Here is a 17,736-nt window from a genome sequence, read left to right as displayed (position 1 = left end):
AAAGCTGGAATCATGTGTTGCACAAGGAGGTCCTTATAACTTGCAGATGTCACTGTACACATAACAGGCCTGCAAGGTGTCATCTCCTCAAAGAAGAATGGACTGAGAATGAAGGAGCTTGTGAAATCGTACTGCACAGTCACAAATGCTGAGTGCAGTGGGTGCTTCTGCATTACATGTGATGGAGTAGAATCCCATAAACGACAGTTCTGTATATTCATGGCACTGTGCAGAGTAAAATGTACCTCATCCATCCAAAGAATATTCCTCGGCCATGTGTCATCATTTCCATTCGTGCCAAAAAATGAAGGGCAAAGCCACAGCATTGTAGCTCCATTTGGTGCACATTCTGTAAGGATACCAGTGTGAAATGCACCACAAAAGTCCCATGACACAGGTCAGGCACAGGCTGCAGAATTCGAGACATGTGCTGCACAGTCGGCTATAGTTGCAGCAACTTCATCAGGAATTGCCAAGGGAATGGGTCGCCTCCCTCTCCCTGCTGCACCACCTAATTCACATGTTCCTTCAGATTCTTGATCACATTCTTTAGCACATTTATTGACACAGGGCCATTTTGCAGCTGTTTCTGTCAGCAATATTCCCACAATGCAGCACTGCTATTGCTACTGTTCTGATGGAACAATTTTACCAGCAGTACAGTGTCTTTCTTCTCACTACTCATTGTGTTTTGTATGGAAAACCTCAACCTTCTTAACCCTTTACACCAACTGTCACTTCTCAAAAGTAATCAGCACGCATTTATGAGCAACAAACAGCATACTGACGTCAAAACAGGAAACAGTTCACAGTCCGACTGCTTCCAATGCCATATTTTCACATGGTGGCAGAAAGTGGAACTATTACTTTTTGCAGCATACTTCACAAATGCGACCATTAATGAACATACATTTGACGTTTCAGCCCACAGCGCAGCACTCGAAACTCTGTCAGTTTAATTATAACCACCCTGTATTTAATTGATGAGATTGCACATCACTAATATTGTGTTCAAACATTACAGGATTGTTTTTCTTACTCACCCACATTAACTTACATTTCTTTACATTTAGAGAAAGATACTATTCATCACAAAATAGATAGTCTGTCTAAGTCATCCTGTAACCTCGTACAATCACTCAGTGACAAAATTTTCCCTTATGCTAGCAGTGTAATCAGCAAACAATCACAGATTGCTGCTCGCCCTACCTGCCGAATTTTTTATGTATATAGAGAACAAGAGCAGTCCTATCACACTTCGCTGGGGCACCACTGATGATACCCTTGTCTCTGAAGGGCACTCGCCATCAAGGAAAATGTACTGGATTCTATTACTTAATATGTCTTCGAGCCAGTCACACATCGCGCAACCTATTCTGTATACTTGGACCTTTGTTAACAATCTGTGGTGGGGTACTGTGTCAGACGCTTTCCATAAATCTAAGGATATGGAATCTGCCTTTTGCCCTTCATCCGTGGTTTGAAGGATACTGTGTGAGGAAAGGGCAAGATGAGTTTCGTACGAGAGATGCTTTGTAAATCCGTTCTGATTTGTGGACAGAAGTTTTCCTTTCTCAAGAAATTTTTTTTATACAAACGTAGAATATGCTCAAGAATTCTACAGCAAACTGATGTTAAGGATATTAGTATGTAATTTTATGGGTTCATTCTTTTACCTTTCTTATGTAAAGGAGTTGTGTGCTTTTTTCCAGTCACCCATGTATGATTACTCCACTGTTTTGTGTGACTCTTGGAGCTTTGCATTTACATATTTGACAGAATTCTTCTTCCGGGGTTTGTTATATCTCCCAGACAGTGACGGAATCTTCGTATTAATTGGGAGGAACAGTCCTGACAAGGTGCCTAATGTTGCCCTCAATTGTGTAGCATTGGTTCCAGTCCAAACTGTTCTCAGTGCCCCCCAGTAATCATTACATTATCTTTTTTACCATGTTATCTTCTCAAAGATGGTAACTCACAGATGATGTGGATGTGTGACTGCTGTGTACGCACGCAGGAGGAGCTGGCCACTGTTCGCGAACAGCTGAGCGTGTTGATGGCCGCAGTCAGCCGTCTTCAGGCTGCTGTCGCGTAGTGTAGCAGCAGTGGGGAGTCTGGTGCGTCGCATGGTACACCCCAGGTGTTACATGCTTTACCCACTGTCCCTGCTGTTGAGTCATCTTCGCGGGTACCGGGCGCAGTTGGGCCACCCTCTCCCCAAGGGGAGTGGCGGGTTCAGCGGCGTTCGCAGCGCATGAGGCGGAGGGTAAATGTGGAGGCTGGCCGTGTGGCATCGCCCGCTCTGCCTGTGAGTGGACATGTGGCTGCTCCTTCAACAAGGTCCGAGCAGGCACACGGGGGAGGGGTTTATTAGTTATTGGGTGCTCCAACGTTAGGCAGGTGATGGAGCCCCTTAGGGAAATAGTGGAAAGGTCGGGGAAGGAGGCCAGTGTTCACTCTGTCTGCCGGGGGTCTCATCCGAGATGTGGAGGAGGCCCTGCCGGCGGCGATAGAGAGCACTGGGTGCACCCGACTGCATATTGTTGCTCATGTCGGCACCAATGACTCCTGCCGTCTGGGTTCAGAGGTCATCCTCAGTCTGTACAGGCGGTTGGCGGAATTGGTGAAGGCGGAAAGCCTTGCTCGCGGGGTGGAATCAGAGCTAACTATTTGTAGCTCCTCTGGTTTGGAGCCGAGTGGAAGGCTTAAACCAGAGGCTCAGACGATTCTGCGGAGATCTGGGGTGCAAATTTCTCGACCTCCGCTATCGGGTGGAGAAATGTAGGGTCCCCCTGAATAGGTCAGGCGTGCACTACACGCTCGAAGTGGCTACAAGGATAGCGGAGTACGTGTGGAGTGCACATGGGGTTTTTTTAGGTTAGAGAATTCCCTCCCTAGGCACTACAAGACGCCTCCTGAGACGCGGCAAGGTAGGAGTAGGCAAAATACAACAGGGAATAACAATATTAATGTGCTAATAGTAAACTACAGGAGCGTCTATAGAAAGGTCCCAGAACTGCTCTCATTAATAAACGGTCACAACGCCCATATATTACTAGGGACAGAAAGTTGGCTGGAACCAGACGTAAACAGTAATGAAATCCTAAACTCAGATTGGAATGTATACCGCAGAGACAGGCTGGACAGTGAAGGGGGAGGCGTGTTTATAGCGATAAGAAGTGCAATAGTATCGAAGGAAATTGACGGAGATCCGAAATGTGAAATAATTTGGGTGAAAGTCATGGTTAAAGCAGGCTCAGACATGGTAATTGGATCTCTCTATAGACCCCCTGGTGCAGCAGCTCTTGTGGCTGAGCACCTGAACGATAATTTGGAAAATATTTCGAGTAGATTTCCCCACCATGTTATAGTTCTTGGTGGAGATTTTAATTTGCCAGATATAGACTGGGAGACTCAAACATTCATAACGGGTGGCATGGACAAAGAATCCAGTGAAATTTTTTTAATTGCTTTATCTGAAAACTACCTTGAGCAGTTAAACAGAGAACTGACTCGTGGCGATAACATATTAGACCTTCTGGTGACAAGCAGACCCGAACTATTTGAAACAGTTAACGCAGAACAGGGAATCAGTGATCATAAAGCGGTTACGGCATCGATGATTTCAGCCGTAAATAGAAATATTAAAAAAGGTAGGAAGATTTTTCTGTTTAGCAAAAGTGACAAAAAGCAGATTACAGAGTACCTGACGGCTCAACACAAAAGTTTTGTCTCAAGTACAGATAGTGTTGAGGATCAGTGGACAAAGTTCAAAACCATCGCACAATATGCGTTAGATGAGTATGTGCCAAGCAAGATTGTAAGCGATGGAAAAGAGCCACTGTGGTACAACAACTGAGTTAGAAAACTGCTGCGGAAGCAAAGAGAACTCCACAGAAACATAAACATACCCAAAGCCTTGCAGACAAACAAAAATTACGCGAAGCGAAATGTAATGTGAGGAGGGCTATGCGAGAGGCGTTCAATGAATTCGAAAGTAAAGTTCTATGTACTGACTTGGCAGAAAATCCTAAGAAATTTTGGTCTTATGTCAAAGCGGTAGGTGGATCAAAACAAAATGTCCAGACACACAGTGACCAAAATGGTACTGACACAGAGGATGACAGACTAAAGGCCGAAATACTAAATGTCTTTTTCCAAAGCTGTTTCACAGAGGAAGACTGCACTGTAGTTCCTTCTCTAGATTGTCGTACAGATGACTAAATGGTAGATATCGAAATAGACGACAGAGGGATAGAGAAACAATTAAAATCGCTCAAAAGAGGAAAGGCCGCTGGACCTGATGGGATACCAGTTCGATTTTACACAGAGTACGTGAAAGAACTTGCCCCCCTTGTGGCAGCGGTGTACCGTAGGTCTCTAGAAGAGCGTAGCATTCCAAAGGGTTGGAAAAGGGCACAGGTCATCCCCGTTTTCAAGAAGGGACGTCGAACGGATGTGCAGAACTATAGACCTATATCTCTAACGTCGATCAGTTGTAGAATTTTGGAACACGTATTATGTTAGAGAATAATGACTTTTCTGGAGACTAGAAATCTACTCTGTAGGAATCAGCATGGGTTTCAAAAAAGACGGTCGTGTGAAACCCAGCTCGCGCTATTTGTCCACGAGAATCAGAGGGCCATAGACACGGGTTCACAGGTAGATGCCGTGTTTCTTGACTTCTGCAAGGCGTTCGATACAGTTCCCCACAGTCGTTTAATGAACAAAGTAAGAGCATATGGACTATCAGACCAATTGTGTGATTGGATTGAAGAGTTCCTAGATAACAGAACGCAGCATGTCATTCTCAATGGAGAGAAGTCATCTGAAGTAAGAGCGATTTCAGGTGTGCCGCAGGGGAGTGTCATAGGATCGTTGCTATTCACAATATACATAAATGACCTTGTGGATGACATCGGAAGTTCACTGCGGCTTTTTACAGATGATGCTGTGGTGTATCGAGAGGTTGTAACAATGGAAAATTGTACTGAAATGCAGGAGGATCTGCAGCGAATTGACACATGGTGCAGGGAATGGCAATTCAATCTCAATGTAGACAAGTGTAATGTGCTGTGAATACATAGAAAGGTAGATCCCTTATCATTTAGCTACAATATAGCAGGTCAGCAACTGGAAGCAGTTAATTCCATAAATTATCTGGGAGTACGCATTAGGAGTGATTTAAAATGGAATGATCATATAAAGTTGTCGTCGGTAAGGCAGATGCCAGACTGAGATTCATTGGAAGAATCCTAAGAAAATGCAATCCGAAAACAAAGGAAGTAGGTTACAGTATGCTTGTTCGCCCACTGCTTGAATACTGCTCAGCAGTGTGGGATCCGTACCAGATAGGGTCGATAGAAGAGATAGAGAAGATCCAACGGAGAGCAGCGCGCTTCGTTACAGGATCATTTAGCAATCGCGAAAGCGTTACGGAGATGATAGATAAACTCCAGTGGAAGACTCTGCAGGAGAGACGCTCAGTAGCTCGGTACGGGCTTTTGTTAAAGTTTTGGGAACATACCTTCACCGAAGAGTCAAGCAGTATATTGCTCCCTCCTACGTATATCTCGCGAAGAGATCATGAGGATAAAGTCAGAGAGATTAGAGCCCACACAGAAGCATACCGACAATCCTTCTTTCCACGAGCAATACGAGAGTGGAATAGAAGGGAGAACCGATAGAGGTACTCAGGGTACCCTCCGCCACACACTGTCAGGTGGCTTGCGGAGTATGGATGTAGATGTAGATGTAGATGATATTGCTTGTCTCTGGATTTCCCTTAAGAATACTGCTTACTTGGTAGGCACTATTGAGGGAGTTTTGTACTAGTTCAGGCAATTGTCCCCTGTGGTTACTCCTAGCAGGTGGACCTCTTGGTCTCTTTAACTCTCTGACGACTACTACTACTACTACTACTACTACTACTACTAACCTTAATATGCACTTTTCTTCCCGTTTTTTGAGAGTGTTCTTGAACCCCTTGGGTTGTCTGGACACTTATGTACACCATTTTTGAAAGAGTGAAGCTGTTGGAGACATCTAGATTAAAGTTGGAAGACTTGCAGCCTCACTTGAGCCTCTTGTTTAGTTAATAGGTTTGAGAACAGTTCAGTCATCATTCACACTGACATTTTTTACTTCTTTGCCTGTTTACACATTTGTCTATTTTGACAACATAGTGTTTTCTAGACAATTTGTTTAGTAATAGCCGATCAACAAAAAACTGTGGTGAAGAAAATTTTCCCTTTTTTATTTGATCGAAAATGACTTACTTATGACACTTGTATTATGGAAGAAAGATGTCTATATAATACATAAATCTTACTGAATTAACTAAATATTATGGTGCCAAATATTTTTCAACAAATAAGGTGTTTCCCATATGTGACTGAACTGGCATTATAGCAAAGATTAAGTGTAGGGTAAGCTGCATTTGGTACACAAGTTTAGAGTAACAAACTTTTTAATAAAATGAAGTAATGAAATTAGTTATTGTTTTTTCTGTAAATTGATTAAAAGCTCATGTATATTATTTATAAATCAGCACTTTATAAAATATTGACTATTGTTTACTATGAGGGGCGTTAAAAAAGAAACGAGCTGGAGGCATAATTACAGAAACCAGTACCTGTATGTTAGAAGTATTGACCCTGACTTTGAGACACTTGTCCCACTGTGACACAAGGCGGTGAATGGCTGTCTCATAAAATTCCTGGGGCTGCGATGTTTACCAGTTCTGCACGTACAGCTGGATGTCGTCGTCCGAGGTGAATTGTTTACCCCTCAGATCCTTTTTAAGGGGACCAAAAATGACCTAATCACAGAGAAAGAGGTCCGGACTGTATGGAGGGTGGCCAAGAACCTCCCATTTGAATTTCTGCAGGAATGCCGTGACTGTGTTGGCCATATGAGGCTTTGCATTGTTGTGGAGCAGAATGACCCCATGGGTGAGATTGCCTGGTTGTTTTGATTTGATCACTTGGTGAAGGGTGGTCAAGGTTTGTGAGTAATGCTGGGAATCCACTGTTGTCCTGGGCTGCAGGAAGTGAATCAGAAGGGGGCCATTTTTGGTCCCCTTAAAAAGGCTCTGAGGGGCAAACAATTCACCTCAGTCGACGACGCCTAGCTGTACGTGCAGAACTGGTTAACATCACAGCCCCAGGAATTTTATGAGACAGCCATTCACTGCCTTGTGTCACAGTGGGACAAGTGTCTCAACAGCCAGGGTCAATACTTCTAACATAAAGGTACTGGTTTCTGTAATTATACCTCTGGCTTGTTTCTTTTCGAATGCCCATTATATAATACTACAGTGCCAATCTTTGTTGTCCATGGTACAACTAACTGCAGTGAACAGGTATATTGTAATACTATAGCTGGAGGTACACTAAAATTAAATTTCTAGTGACTTTTATTTGTACAGCAGCTTTTTAGCCACTAAAATAATCAAAGGTAGTGAATGGAATTTGCAAATCTCAGTGGTCCTTGCAGTAAGTGTATTGCCAACATCTTTGAAGCCTTATTCATTACAGGAATTTGCAGGCATATGGAGGTTCCAATACAGTGGTACACTCCTTGCTCTTTAATTTTATCGTACATGGCTGTCTGAATAGCAGACATCATTATCATTGTCATCATCATTGAACTGGAAGGAGAGGTCTTGTTCCTGGCCAGCATGATCATCAGAGCTCACTCCTATGAATTTTCCTCTCTGGAAGTACGTAAAATCATTGGTGTATAAAACCCCATAGAAACTATGGAAGAACTTTTTTATAGGTTTCTAGTTACTTATCTCTTTGGACATTAACAACAGGGATATTTTAGAGAGTGTTCTAAAATTTTATTTGGTATGTAATACATGCATTGAGATGGGCGATCATCAGTTTGAACAGTTAGTTTAAGCTTAAATTATTGCTCTAAGCTGAAAATTATTTATGTCAATAGAAAACAGAAAATTTGTTTCTAAGACATTATTTCCTTATCTCAAAGTACTCACTTCTTAATACTACACCATCTGTATAATTTTTGAAACTAAAGGTTTGAAGCAACCTGCAAGACCTGTTGAGGAAGGGTACTAACTATACAAGAAAGTAAGCTAGTTCCACATTTCACAAGTACAGCCAAAACTTAAAAAGTAGGAATACGAAAAATGAGTTGTTGCTAGATTAATGTTGCATCCTTTTGCATTGCAAACTGTCATTAGTTTGAATTTTATTACCTTTATAACTTATAACAACTATTACATTTATCACAAAATGGTCTAAACATTGATTTAAATCAGTCTAAACCATACTATCTTCACCAGCATTTTGCATCTTCATGCTAATTTCATATTCTTAATGTTGCAGGAGACCAGGCAACAGATTACTGAACTTTCCGGGGTGCATTCATTATTAAAAAGGCTTCAGTTTCTGTTTAAACTACCTTCTCAATTGAAAGCACATATAGAGGATGAAAATTATTCACAAGTAAGTTTCAGTGACACATTTGAAATTTATTTTGATATATACAACATTTTTATAAGTGTTAGGAACCAATGAAACAACATGCTGACTTAAACAGATAATTTAATGTAGATTTTTAGTATTGCCATTGTTGTTACTATTTATTTGAAATATTATTCTTTCAACACTTTTAAAGTTTCTGCAATAGCGTGACCAACGAATATGTATAGTGAGTTAACTGGGACTGAACAGGTCGCCGCTACCTTGCATGAGAGCTCACACTGTAACTGTGGGTGATGCTGCTATTGAGAGGTGGAAATACTCAGTGTGCAGTCCACATTTTAACAGGGAGCTGAAAGACTGATTAGCAGGTTTATTAGCTGAGGAAATATGCGAAGCCGTGGTCATATGTAATAAAATTCCTTTGGTTACTGGTGTCATTGGGTGCCTTTTTAAGATTAACCTGTTCATGCAGTCAAAGAGTATTGATAGAAATTAAAGTCACTGAAGTTCTGAACAATAGGAAGGAGGGCAAATTGGAGCATACAGTTAATATAATTCACCAAAAAATTAGAGGCTTAAGAAAACTACTGCTTAAGCAAAGAAGGAAATCAAAAACTTGTTGATGTATTGTGCTTTTCTGAACACCAGATTAACTTGTGGATAGAAATGCTGTATGTTGAGGTTATAAACTAACAGCTTTCTACTGCAGAACCAAATTTCAAGAAATTATATATGTGAAAAGTTGTACAATATTGATGAGTGATGTCGTAGTTTTGTGTATAGTACTAACTAGGTTTTTACCTGCAGCTTCGCCCACATACGCATGTTCTACATATATATTGTAACAAAAATAATCAGTTATTGATAATATAATGTAAATGGACAGATAAAAAAATCCACTCACCAGGCAGGGGCAGGGGAACACACACACAAAAGGATTTAACTTTTACATACTTATGGAGCCAGTGGCTCCTCCTTCTCATGGAAGAGTTGAAGGGGAAGGAAGAGGGGTGAAGGAAAAGGACTGGAGAGGTTTAGAGAAGGGGATACAATTTAGATAAGTTACCCGGAACCCCGGGTCAGGGTAGACTTACCGGCCGGGATGAGATTTTCCTTCTCATTTTTCAGAAAAGCTCTTCATCCACTATTTTACACCCTTGGGGACAGAATTATGAAAAATCTCTCCTTAAATGACATCTACAGTATAAGATCCACACCTCCAACTTTCAAGTTTCTTTTCTTAACGGTTTGGGCTGGGCAGTGATGAGTGAGTCAGTCAGGACATTGGCTTTTATATGTAGAGATACAAAGATACATAAGCTCTGAACTTTTATCCCAGTTACCTATGGGTTGCTGCACATTCAGTGACCATACATTGAGCTGCTAACTTTTGTTCCATATAGACTGATTGTTCAGATTAAACCTTATTCATTGTAACACTGTCACATGCAAGCTTGCCCTCTTAAAGTTTTATTTTCTGCAAGTTATATTTTGATTTTCTTCTTCTACCCGCATTGGCACAGGGTCGGCATGATTATGAACAGATTTGGTATGATTAATTTAAGGGGTAGCCAGTTACCCTTCCTATTGCCACCCCATTGCCCCACAAGACAGATTATATGTACCTCAACTGTCTGTGTGCGTGTTATTCATGTGAAAGTGAGGGAAAATTTTTCTAAATGTTTGTGAATCTGATGACTGAGTTGGGACTTTGGTACTGGCCTGCACAATTTGAAAATAGCAGCAGTTTTTTTAGGAAGAAACAAAATTGGCTTCCACTTTTCATAACTTAAATGTAATTGTATATAAGCAAATTATACTGCCACAAAAATATATGATGATATTGTTGTGAATTATAGGTACTGTTAGATAGTGATGACAATTTAAGCTAAACTAAATTAGAAACCAGAATGGTACAGACTGGTTGGAGATTAAGGAGATGGGCCTTCAATAATTTAAAACAAACAAAGATTGTTTAGATATATCAACAAAAATAAGCATTGTTTGAAAAAATAAGTACATGGATTGATAACAAATCTACTCACCAAGTGGCAGCAGGAGAATGCACATTTAAACGGTATTACAGTGTGCTAGCTTTCAGAGCTAGTTTCTCCATCTGGTAGTAGAATTGAAGGGGAAGGAAGAGGGGTGAAGGAAAAGGACTGGCAAGCTTTAAGAAAAGGGATAGAGTTTTGAAAAGTCACCCGGAACTTACCAGATGGTAAGTCTCACCTGACTCGTGGTTCTGGCCAACTTTTCTGAACTCTACCCTCTTTCCTGAATCTCAGCAGCCCTTTTCCTGCACCCCTCTTCCTTCCCGTTTTCCTGCTGTTGCTTGTTGAGTAGGTTTTTTTATCTATCAAAAGGTTGTTGAGAGTTTCAGAGGAACCATTGCAAAAAGATTGACTGAAATAAATGTGAGAAATATGAGAGAATGTGAATGGGAGAGATCAAATAAAGAAGGGCAGCAGATGATAATTCATTTGTGTATTTGAAGTCCAGTAGAAATCTTCGGATAACATGAGTGATAAATGGGAAAGCAGGAATGGTTAGAGGAGAAATATAAAGTTGTGGAAGCATGCATGTCTTAGGATAGGTGTATGTTGCTTATAGGCAAATTAAAGAACATTTGGGATGAATGGTGGGAGGAATATGTGACAAGTTGAACAGTGTGTCAGAGTAGGGCTTGAACTTGCTCACTTACATGCAGTTATACTAAAAAAGAAAAAAGTGTGTGGCATTACTGTGTTTTAATGAAGGTTTTGACTTATTATGTATAATTTGTGTGTGCTGTATACACATTTGACTGGTAATTGTCTTTCAGCAAGTAGCAATAGTCATTTCAGATTGACTGAACCCTTATAGTTTTTTTCAATCCTCTTCCCCCCTTTTTTTCTCTTCAGAGTAACGTCACCATCAATGGTGTTTCACCAGTGTGTGTCATGACCTGCTTCAGGGAAGAAGATAATATGTTATATTCCTTTTATGTGACAAGTTGAAACATTGTGTGAGACTAGGGCTTGAATCCAATCTTTCAGTGAGTAGCAACAGTTGTTTCTGATTGACAAAGTCTTATTGGTCTTTTCAGCCCCCCCCCCCCCCCCCCCCCCCTCCCTCCCCCCTGCCCTTTCCTCTTCAGAATAACAAGTCATCATCAGTGTTTGTCTTGAGTAAACATTTTGATTTTACTCTTGTGTCAATCCAGTACAGTTTCATAAATGCTCTTGACTTCTGATGTCTTTCCTCCTCACTACTTATGCTGTGAAAATCTTTGTTTATCTTGCATTGTATGCTCTTTGACAGACCTATCAAGAATCAGGTTCCTATTAAATGGCTGAGACTAAGTTGACCCAACCAAAGCATAAGAGAGTAATGATCATAAACAAAAAATGTTACTTATGCATGAGTTAGATACACTAAAATTTGAGGAACAAGAGAGATTACAAAACACAGTGATTAAGGGAAAAGGAGGAATTTACATTCCATAATGCACCAGAGAAGATTTTAGCCACTCTTGAAACAAATTAATTTATAAAGATGTAGATGCATGTTGAAAACTACTGCAAATAATCATTTTTTGCTTTCAGCAATATCTTATACTCCAAGAGAAGACCATTATTTTGTCTTCTTTCTTTCTCCTGTCTCAGTTCTTATCGCTCTATAGGCATTTGAATTTTGATATGTATATTTGCTTCATGTTTTCCTCTTTCTTCCTCAATGTAATGCAGATCTAAATAATAAGAGGTGTGAAATTATTTCAGACTTTCTGCTTGCTAATTGTTTCTCAGTCATTGTATTTTGTGAGTGTGTTATTTGATGGTTAAAATGCAATAAAATGGCTCAGACCATTGCAGCTAATAGTGTAACCACTGGTAATACACTGTGTGTATAGATTTCAACAAAGAAAATTGAATGTTATGAAAGTTTCAATTAAGGTATCATTTTTCTATTTATTGGTGATTATATCCTTCAAGTAATGTGAATATACTACAAGATTTAGGATGAATTACTTATGTAACAATATGATTTGAAAAACAGATCTTTTATATGCAAATGGGTCCTTGCTTTTTTGTTACAACAGGCAGTACAAGATTACATCCATGCGCAGAGAGTCCTGCGCCAATATGGAGACATGGCTTCTTTCCATGGAATACAGAGTGACTGTGAAGTAATTGTGGAGGAACTTAAAACTCATTTAAGAGGGCAGTTTCGGAGTAAAGATGTATGTTTATTTGTTATGTAGATGCCACATGTAATATCATTAAAATGTGTGTGTGTGTGTGTGTGTGTGTGTGTGTGTGTGTGTGTGTGTGTGTGTGTGAGCGAGTGAGCGAGTGAGTGAGTGAGTGAGAGTGAATGAATAAGAGAGAGAGTCGTATATACCTTTTTCTATAAGGCATGAAATTATTATGAATCTTTTAATTTGCTCATGAACAACTGAATTAGAGGCAGCTACTGTGCTAGAGACAGGGTACACTTACTGCCGTGTATGAAATACACTATCTGATAACAGTATTCGGACACCCTATGTAATGTAGAATTGGCCACTAGTTATCATGAGAAGCAGATCAATTAGTATAAAAGGAGGTGGGGAGTATCCTTCAGGGATATTTCAAACCTTCTAAAGCTGCCAAAGTTGACTGTTGGTGATGTGATTGTGTAGTGTAAACATGAGAGAACAACCAAAACCAAACCAAGGCTAGGCACACCTCATGCACTGACTGAGATGTACAGTCGAGCACTGCATATGGAAGTATAAAAAGTGGCATGAAATCAGTGGGAGGAATCTCACACGAGTTCCAAAATGCTACCAGCAGTTCAGCTAGAACAGTGACTGTTCATAGGAAGTTGAAAAGAATGGGGTACAGTGGTCAAGCAGTTTCTCATAAGCCACACGTTTCTAGTCAGTGTTTAATGACACTTGAAGTAGTGTAAAAAGTGACTTAAATGAGTGATTTGGAGTAATGAATCATGCTATCCCTGTGGCAACTTGATGAAAGGATTTGGGTTTGGCAAGTGTCTGGAGAACATTACCTGCTGTCATGTATAGTGCCAACACATGGAGCAGGTGGTGTTATGGTTGTGCTTTTTGTGGTTTGGGGGGGGGGGGGGGTGTCTTCTTATTGCGCTTAAGAAAACACTGAATGCAGAAGGATATGAACACATTTTACAATATTGTGTACTGAGTACTCAGAGGAACATTTTGGAGACTATGGTTATTTGTATCAGCTTGACAGGGGACCCTGTCATAAACCAATACCTGTGAGGGAATGGTTTGTGGACAATAACATTCCTGAAATGGACTGACCTCGCCAGAGTCCCAACCTGAACCCCGTAGTGCACCTTTGGGGTGAGTTAGACTGTTAATTTCACTCTATAACTCAATATCCGACATCACTACCCTCTCTGGTTTTGGCCCTTGAGGAAGAACAACCTGCCATTCCTCCACAGGTATACAGACACTTCACTGAAGGTGTCCCCAGAAGAGTTCAAGCCATTATAAAGGGAAAGAGTGGACACACCCCTTATAATGTCCACTAATAGATATTTATGATCAGATAGTCTTGTTTCCTGTCTCACATGATTGGTATGTTGTCAGATCTTGTAGTGGCTGTTGGTGTGACAGTTGAATGCCAGCTGGTCAAAATTGGCTACAACCACACATTTCATCTAGGTGTCTAAATTTTTGGCCAATCCCCCTCTGAGGATGTGCAGGCACTGATACTTTTGGTGCTACTGTGTCAAGGGTATTCTGTCAGTGCTTAGATACAGGGAAAACTGCCATGACCAGATGGCAAATGTTCATCAGAGGTCAAGATGTAATACAGCCACTCTTGTTCTCTGTATACAAAAACAATCTGAGGGATATAGTGAGCAGCAATCTGCAACTGTTTGCTGGCGATTTTGTATTGTATGGTAAACTGTCATCTTTGAGTGACTGTAGGAGGATACAAGATGACTTGTATAGAATTTCTATTTAATGTAATGAATGGCAGCTTGTTCTAAATGTGGAAGATTTTAAATTAATGAAGAAGAAAAGGACAGACATTTATATAGTGTTTGAATACAATATTAGAGGTATCTTGCTTGATACTGTCACTTTTGTTAAACATCAAGGCATGTGGGCTTTCAAAAATATTAAACGTGATGATGGTGTGGCCCTCAGCTGCGTACCCTCAGACTCAAAGTTGCAATATTAAAAGTTTTGTCTGGTTTCATTGTCTAGGGGCTGGGATACATAGTTGCCGCATTACAAGCCAAATACTGCTGAGTCTACAGTATACAATATGAATATTCACATGAATCAAATGGTTGAAGGTTCCTATCACTTGGAAATCATGAATGTAATGTAGAAATTTATAAAGAAAAGATTGCAATAAATAAAATCTGCAGGTACTATCTTAACGACTTTAAATTGTGAGTATGATAGTAGTGGTACTTTTGAGAGTGTGGTATATTTCTGCAAAACACTTATTGGTGTTGATGGTCCAGCAATTAAATAAAATATAAGTTGAATAACAGGGAAACAATAGATTCCTGTTGCATGTTATTAGTTGTGAAAGACAACGTAGCTCGCGAGATATTCACTTCTAAACGCATACTACATCTTCACTGTAGAAACCTCAGAAATCTCGCAAGTTCACAAGTCCACACTCTGAAGTATTTCTATCTCTAGCGACCACGCGCAAACTGCTTCACACTCCCAAGTCCCTGCCGCGACTGTGTGTCCATCGCACCATCGTCTCCAGCACTTTCTGCGTCCTGTGCCCGTACTCTTCTCCCACTTCCATCCAGTCTCCCTGTTCACGAGTGCTGTGATTGATTAGAGTGCTCCCACCATGTCTTCAATCCAACACACATTCACAAACATAATGTAACACATTCAAAATACTGGATTTACATTTAAATAACTTGAAATTAAGTAAATATTCCTACAGCTGGACCGTAACATGCTCTAACATACATTATTAAATACATAAACAAATTAAATAAACATATATCAAAGGAATAGCAAAGCAAAAGTAGGCCAGTAGCCTAATGTCTACTTGCTTTCTAAAACACAGTAAATATTTGACCAATTTCTTCATGAATAGTATATATCAGATATAAACAAAGACATAGATGAATAAATATATTTATAAGCATGCTGTTACCGTTTTTTTGTGTAACTGTGACACAATCGATAGTAATCGGCCACTTTCACCTCCAATAACTCCTGTACTATTCAAGTTACATCCCTGTAATTTATACCAATTTAGGTTTCCACTAATCGCTTTCTAAAGAAACGTAGATCAACACAATCAGCTGAACTGTTTAGATTTTGGAAATTCGTTGCTGGGTGTTACTTGTATAATTTACAGTCAGATCTGCAAATAATGGTACTGTAGATATTTCTTTTTGAGGTATCATGATTCATCTGGCTACTATTAATTTCTATACAAACTGTGAATTGTCTGCCATTAAGGTTTCAGAAAGTGCGCCACCTTTGGCACTCTCAGCATACAAGTCTCTTTCATCGACACAGCGTCACCATGGAATTCCCAGCCACTCGGTTCCTGGACCCCAGTTAACATTCGGCACCACTTATTTGCTCCCAGGCCCTGGCTTGCCGAGTGGCCTGTGTGGTCACGCCAACTCTGAACTTAGAATATTTCCAGGGCGCCACAACTTACCTGTTACCTCACAGGCACAACATAGCAAAACATCATAAAACACAATGAGTACATAATGTTCTTCGGAGGGAAGGCAAAAGGTCAACTTTGGTTTATTGGAAGAATTCTAGGAAAGTGTAGTTCACCTGTAAAGGAAACAGTTTACATAAAACTCCTGTGACCCATTCTGGAGTACTACTCATGTGTTTGGGAATCCCAACCAGTTCAGATTAAAGGAAGACTTTGGATCAATTCAGAGGTCTGCTGCTACATTTGTTATAGTAGATCTGATAAGCATGCAAGTATTATGGAAATGCTTAACATATATCTCATGGAAAGACTGTGAAGACAGAATAAGACAAATCAGGACTTGTAAGGTAGATATAGACAGTTGTATTTCTGTTGCTTCATTTGCATGTTTGTACTTGTAGGTGAAGTGTCATCTGCCATGAGTAACAACATGTTGATGACAGGTTGCCATTGAGTATTGCACTGTATCCCATTTACCTGCTGTTAGAATCTGAAACAAATTACTCACCAGTTCAGTGCTTGACAACGTCTGGTGAGTGGACATACTATCCGGAACTTGCTCATCATAATGCAATACTGAATCCACATGCCCATGCCTATACCTCTGCTTTTACCACAGTACAGGGAACAGAGATTTGCAGGGACACAGAAACACTGTCATAGGTTGCTTGAAACATGAAAAAGGGCCACATGCACTGCTGAGTCATGATTTAAGTTGTTACACACCAACTGCGTGGTACGAGATGTCAAAAATCACATTAAGTGTTGCACCCACCTGCCAACAAGATGCTGTTCGGGTAGGTGGTGGAGGTATGCTTATTTTCAGGATGTTTACAGGGAATGAAATAGGATCCTTCCACGTCTGTCATCATCTCTCACCAACAAATGATTCAGGAACCTTCTGGTCAACTGTGCATCTGTCCTCCTGCCTAGAGCACTCAGGTGGGAACCCTTTCTTTCAGCAAGATAATGCACATTTCGGATGCTCCTGTACTGTTTCAAATTGGTTTGAGATTCTCTCCACAGTTATGAGGGTGTTTTTGTGGCACCTCAGGTCAACTGATCTGAGTCCTGTTGAACAAATTAATGACAAATAAAGTGATATGTGCACGCTTTGATCCAGTTATGATCTGTCACAATGGGTTGTGACCACTGGTTGAACAGTCCAATATCAGAGTGACTCAACAATGTTTTCATTATCATATGGAGTGCTGTCCGTAACACAGTGAATTGCAAATGTCAACAGGGTGAAAGGTGGTACTCTTTACATGACTAGGTAAATGTATCCATTTCAGTTGTTCATGGGTGCATTTGTGAAAACCTTTCCCCAATTGCTGATGTGTATCTGAAATATCAAATACATAAAATGCTTGTGTGAAAATTATGGGACTTTGGTTCTGAAAAAACTAATAATATTAGTATGACGACAACACCACATGCAACAGTTGGAACTTTCTTTCATTTGCTACTTATTGAACTAAATAATAGTGATACTCTTCTGTATTTGCTAGACAAAAGAGACACTTTGCTGTGTTCTAAAAGAAACTAAACGGTTTATAACAATCAAAATTCACCTACTTTTCACAGATGTTTGTAGACTT

The 17,736-nt window shown here is 40.2% G+C and overlaps 1 protein-coding gene across 1 annotated transcript in view; it reads left to right on the top strand.

The window, feature by feature from the left end:
- LOC126416121 (vacuolar protein sorting-associated protein 51 homolog) overlaps positions 1–17,736 on the top strand; it is a 121,201-nt gene that overhangs the window by 27,133 nt on the left and 76,332 nt on the right. The window contains exons 4-5 of the mRNA XM_050083646.1: positions 8,355–8,474; positions 12,535–12,675. Of these exons, the coding sequence (XP_049939603.1) occupies positions 8,355–8,474; positions 12,535–12,675 (261 nt within the window). The remainder of the gene's footprint in view (positions 1–8,354; positions 8,475–12,534; positions 12,676–17,736) is intronic.

This window comes from Schistocerca serialis, chromosome 8 (genome assembly GCF_023864345.2).
Source record: "Schistocerca serialis cubense isolate TAMUIC-IGC-003099 chromosome 8, iqSchSeri2.2, whole genome shotgun sequence".
In the NCBI taxonomy this organism is placed as follows: domain Eukaryota; kingdom Metazoa; phylum Arthropoda; class Insecta; order Orthoptera; family Acrididae; genus Schistocerca; species Schistocerca serialis.
This window is presented reverse-complemented; position numbering and strand designations above follow the sequence as displayed.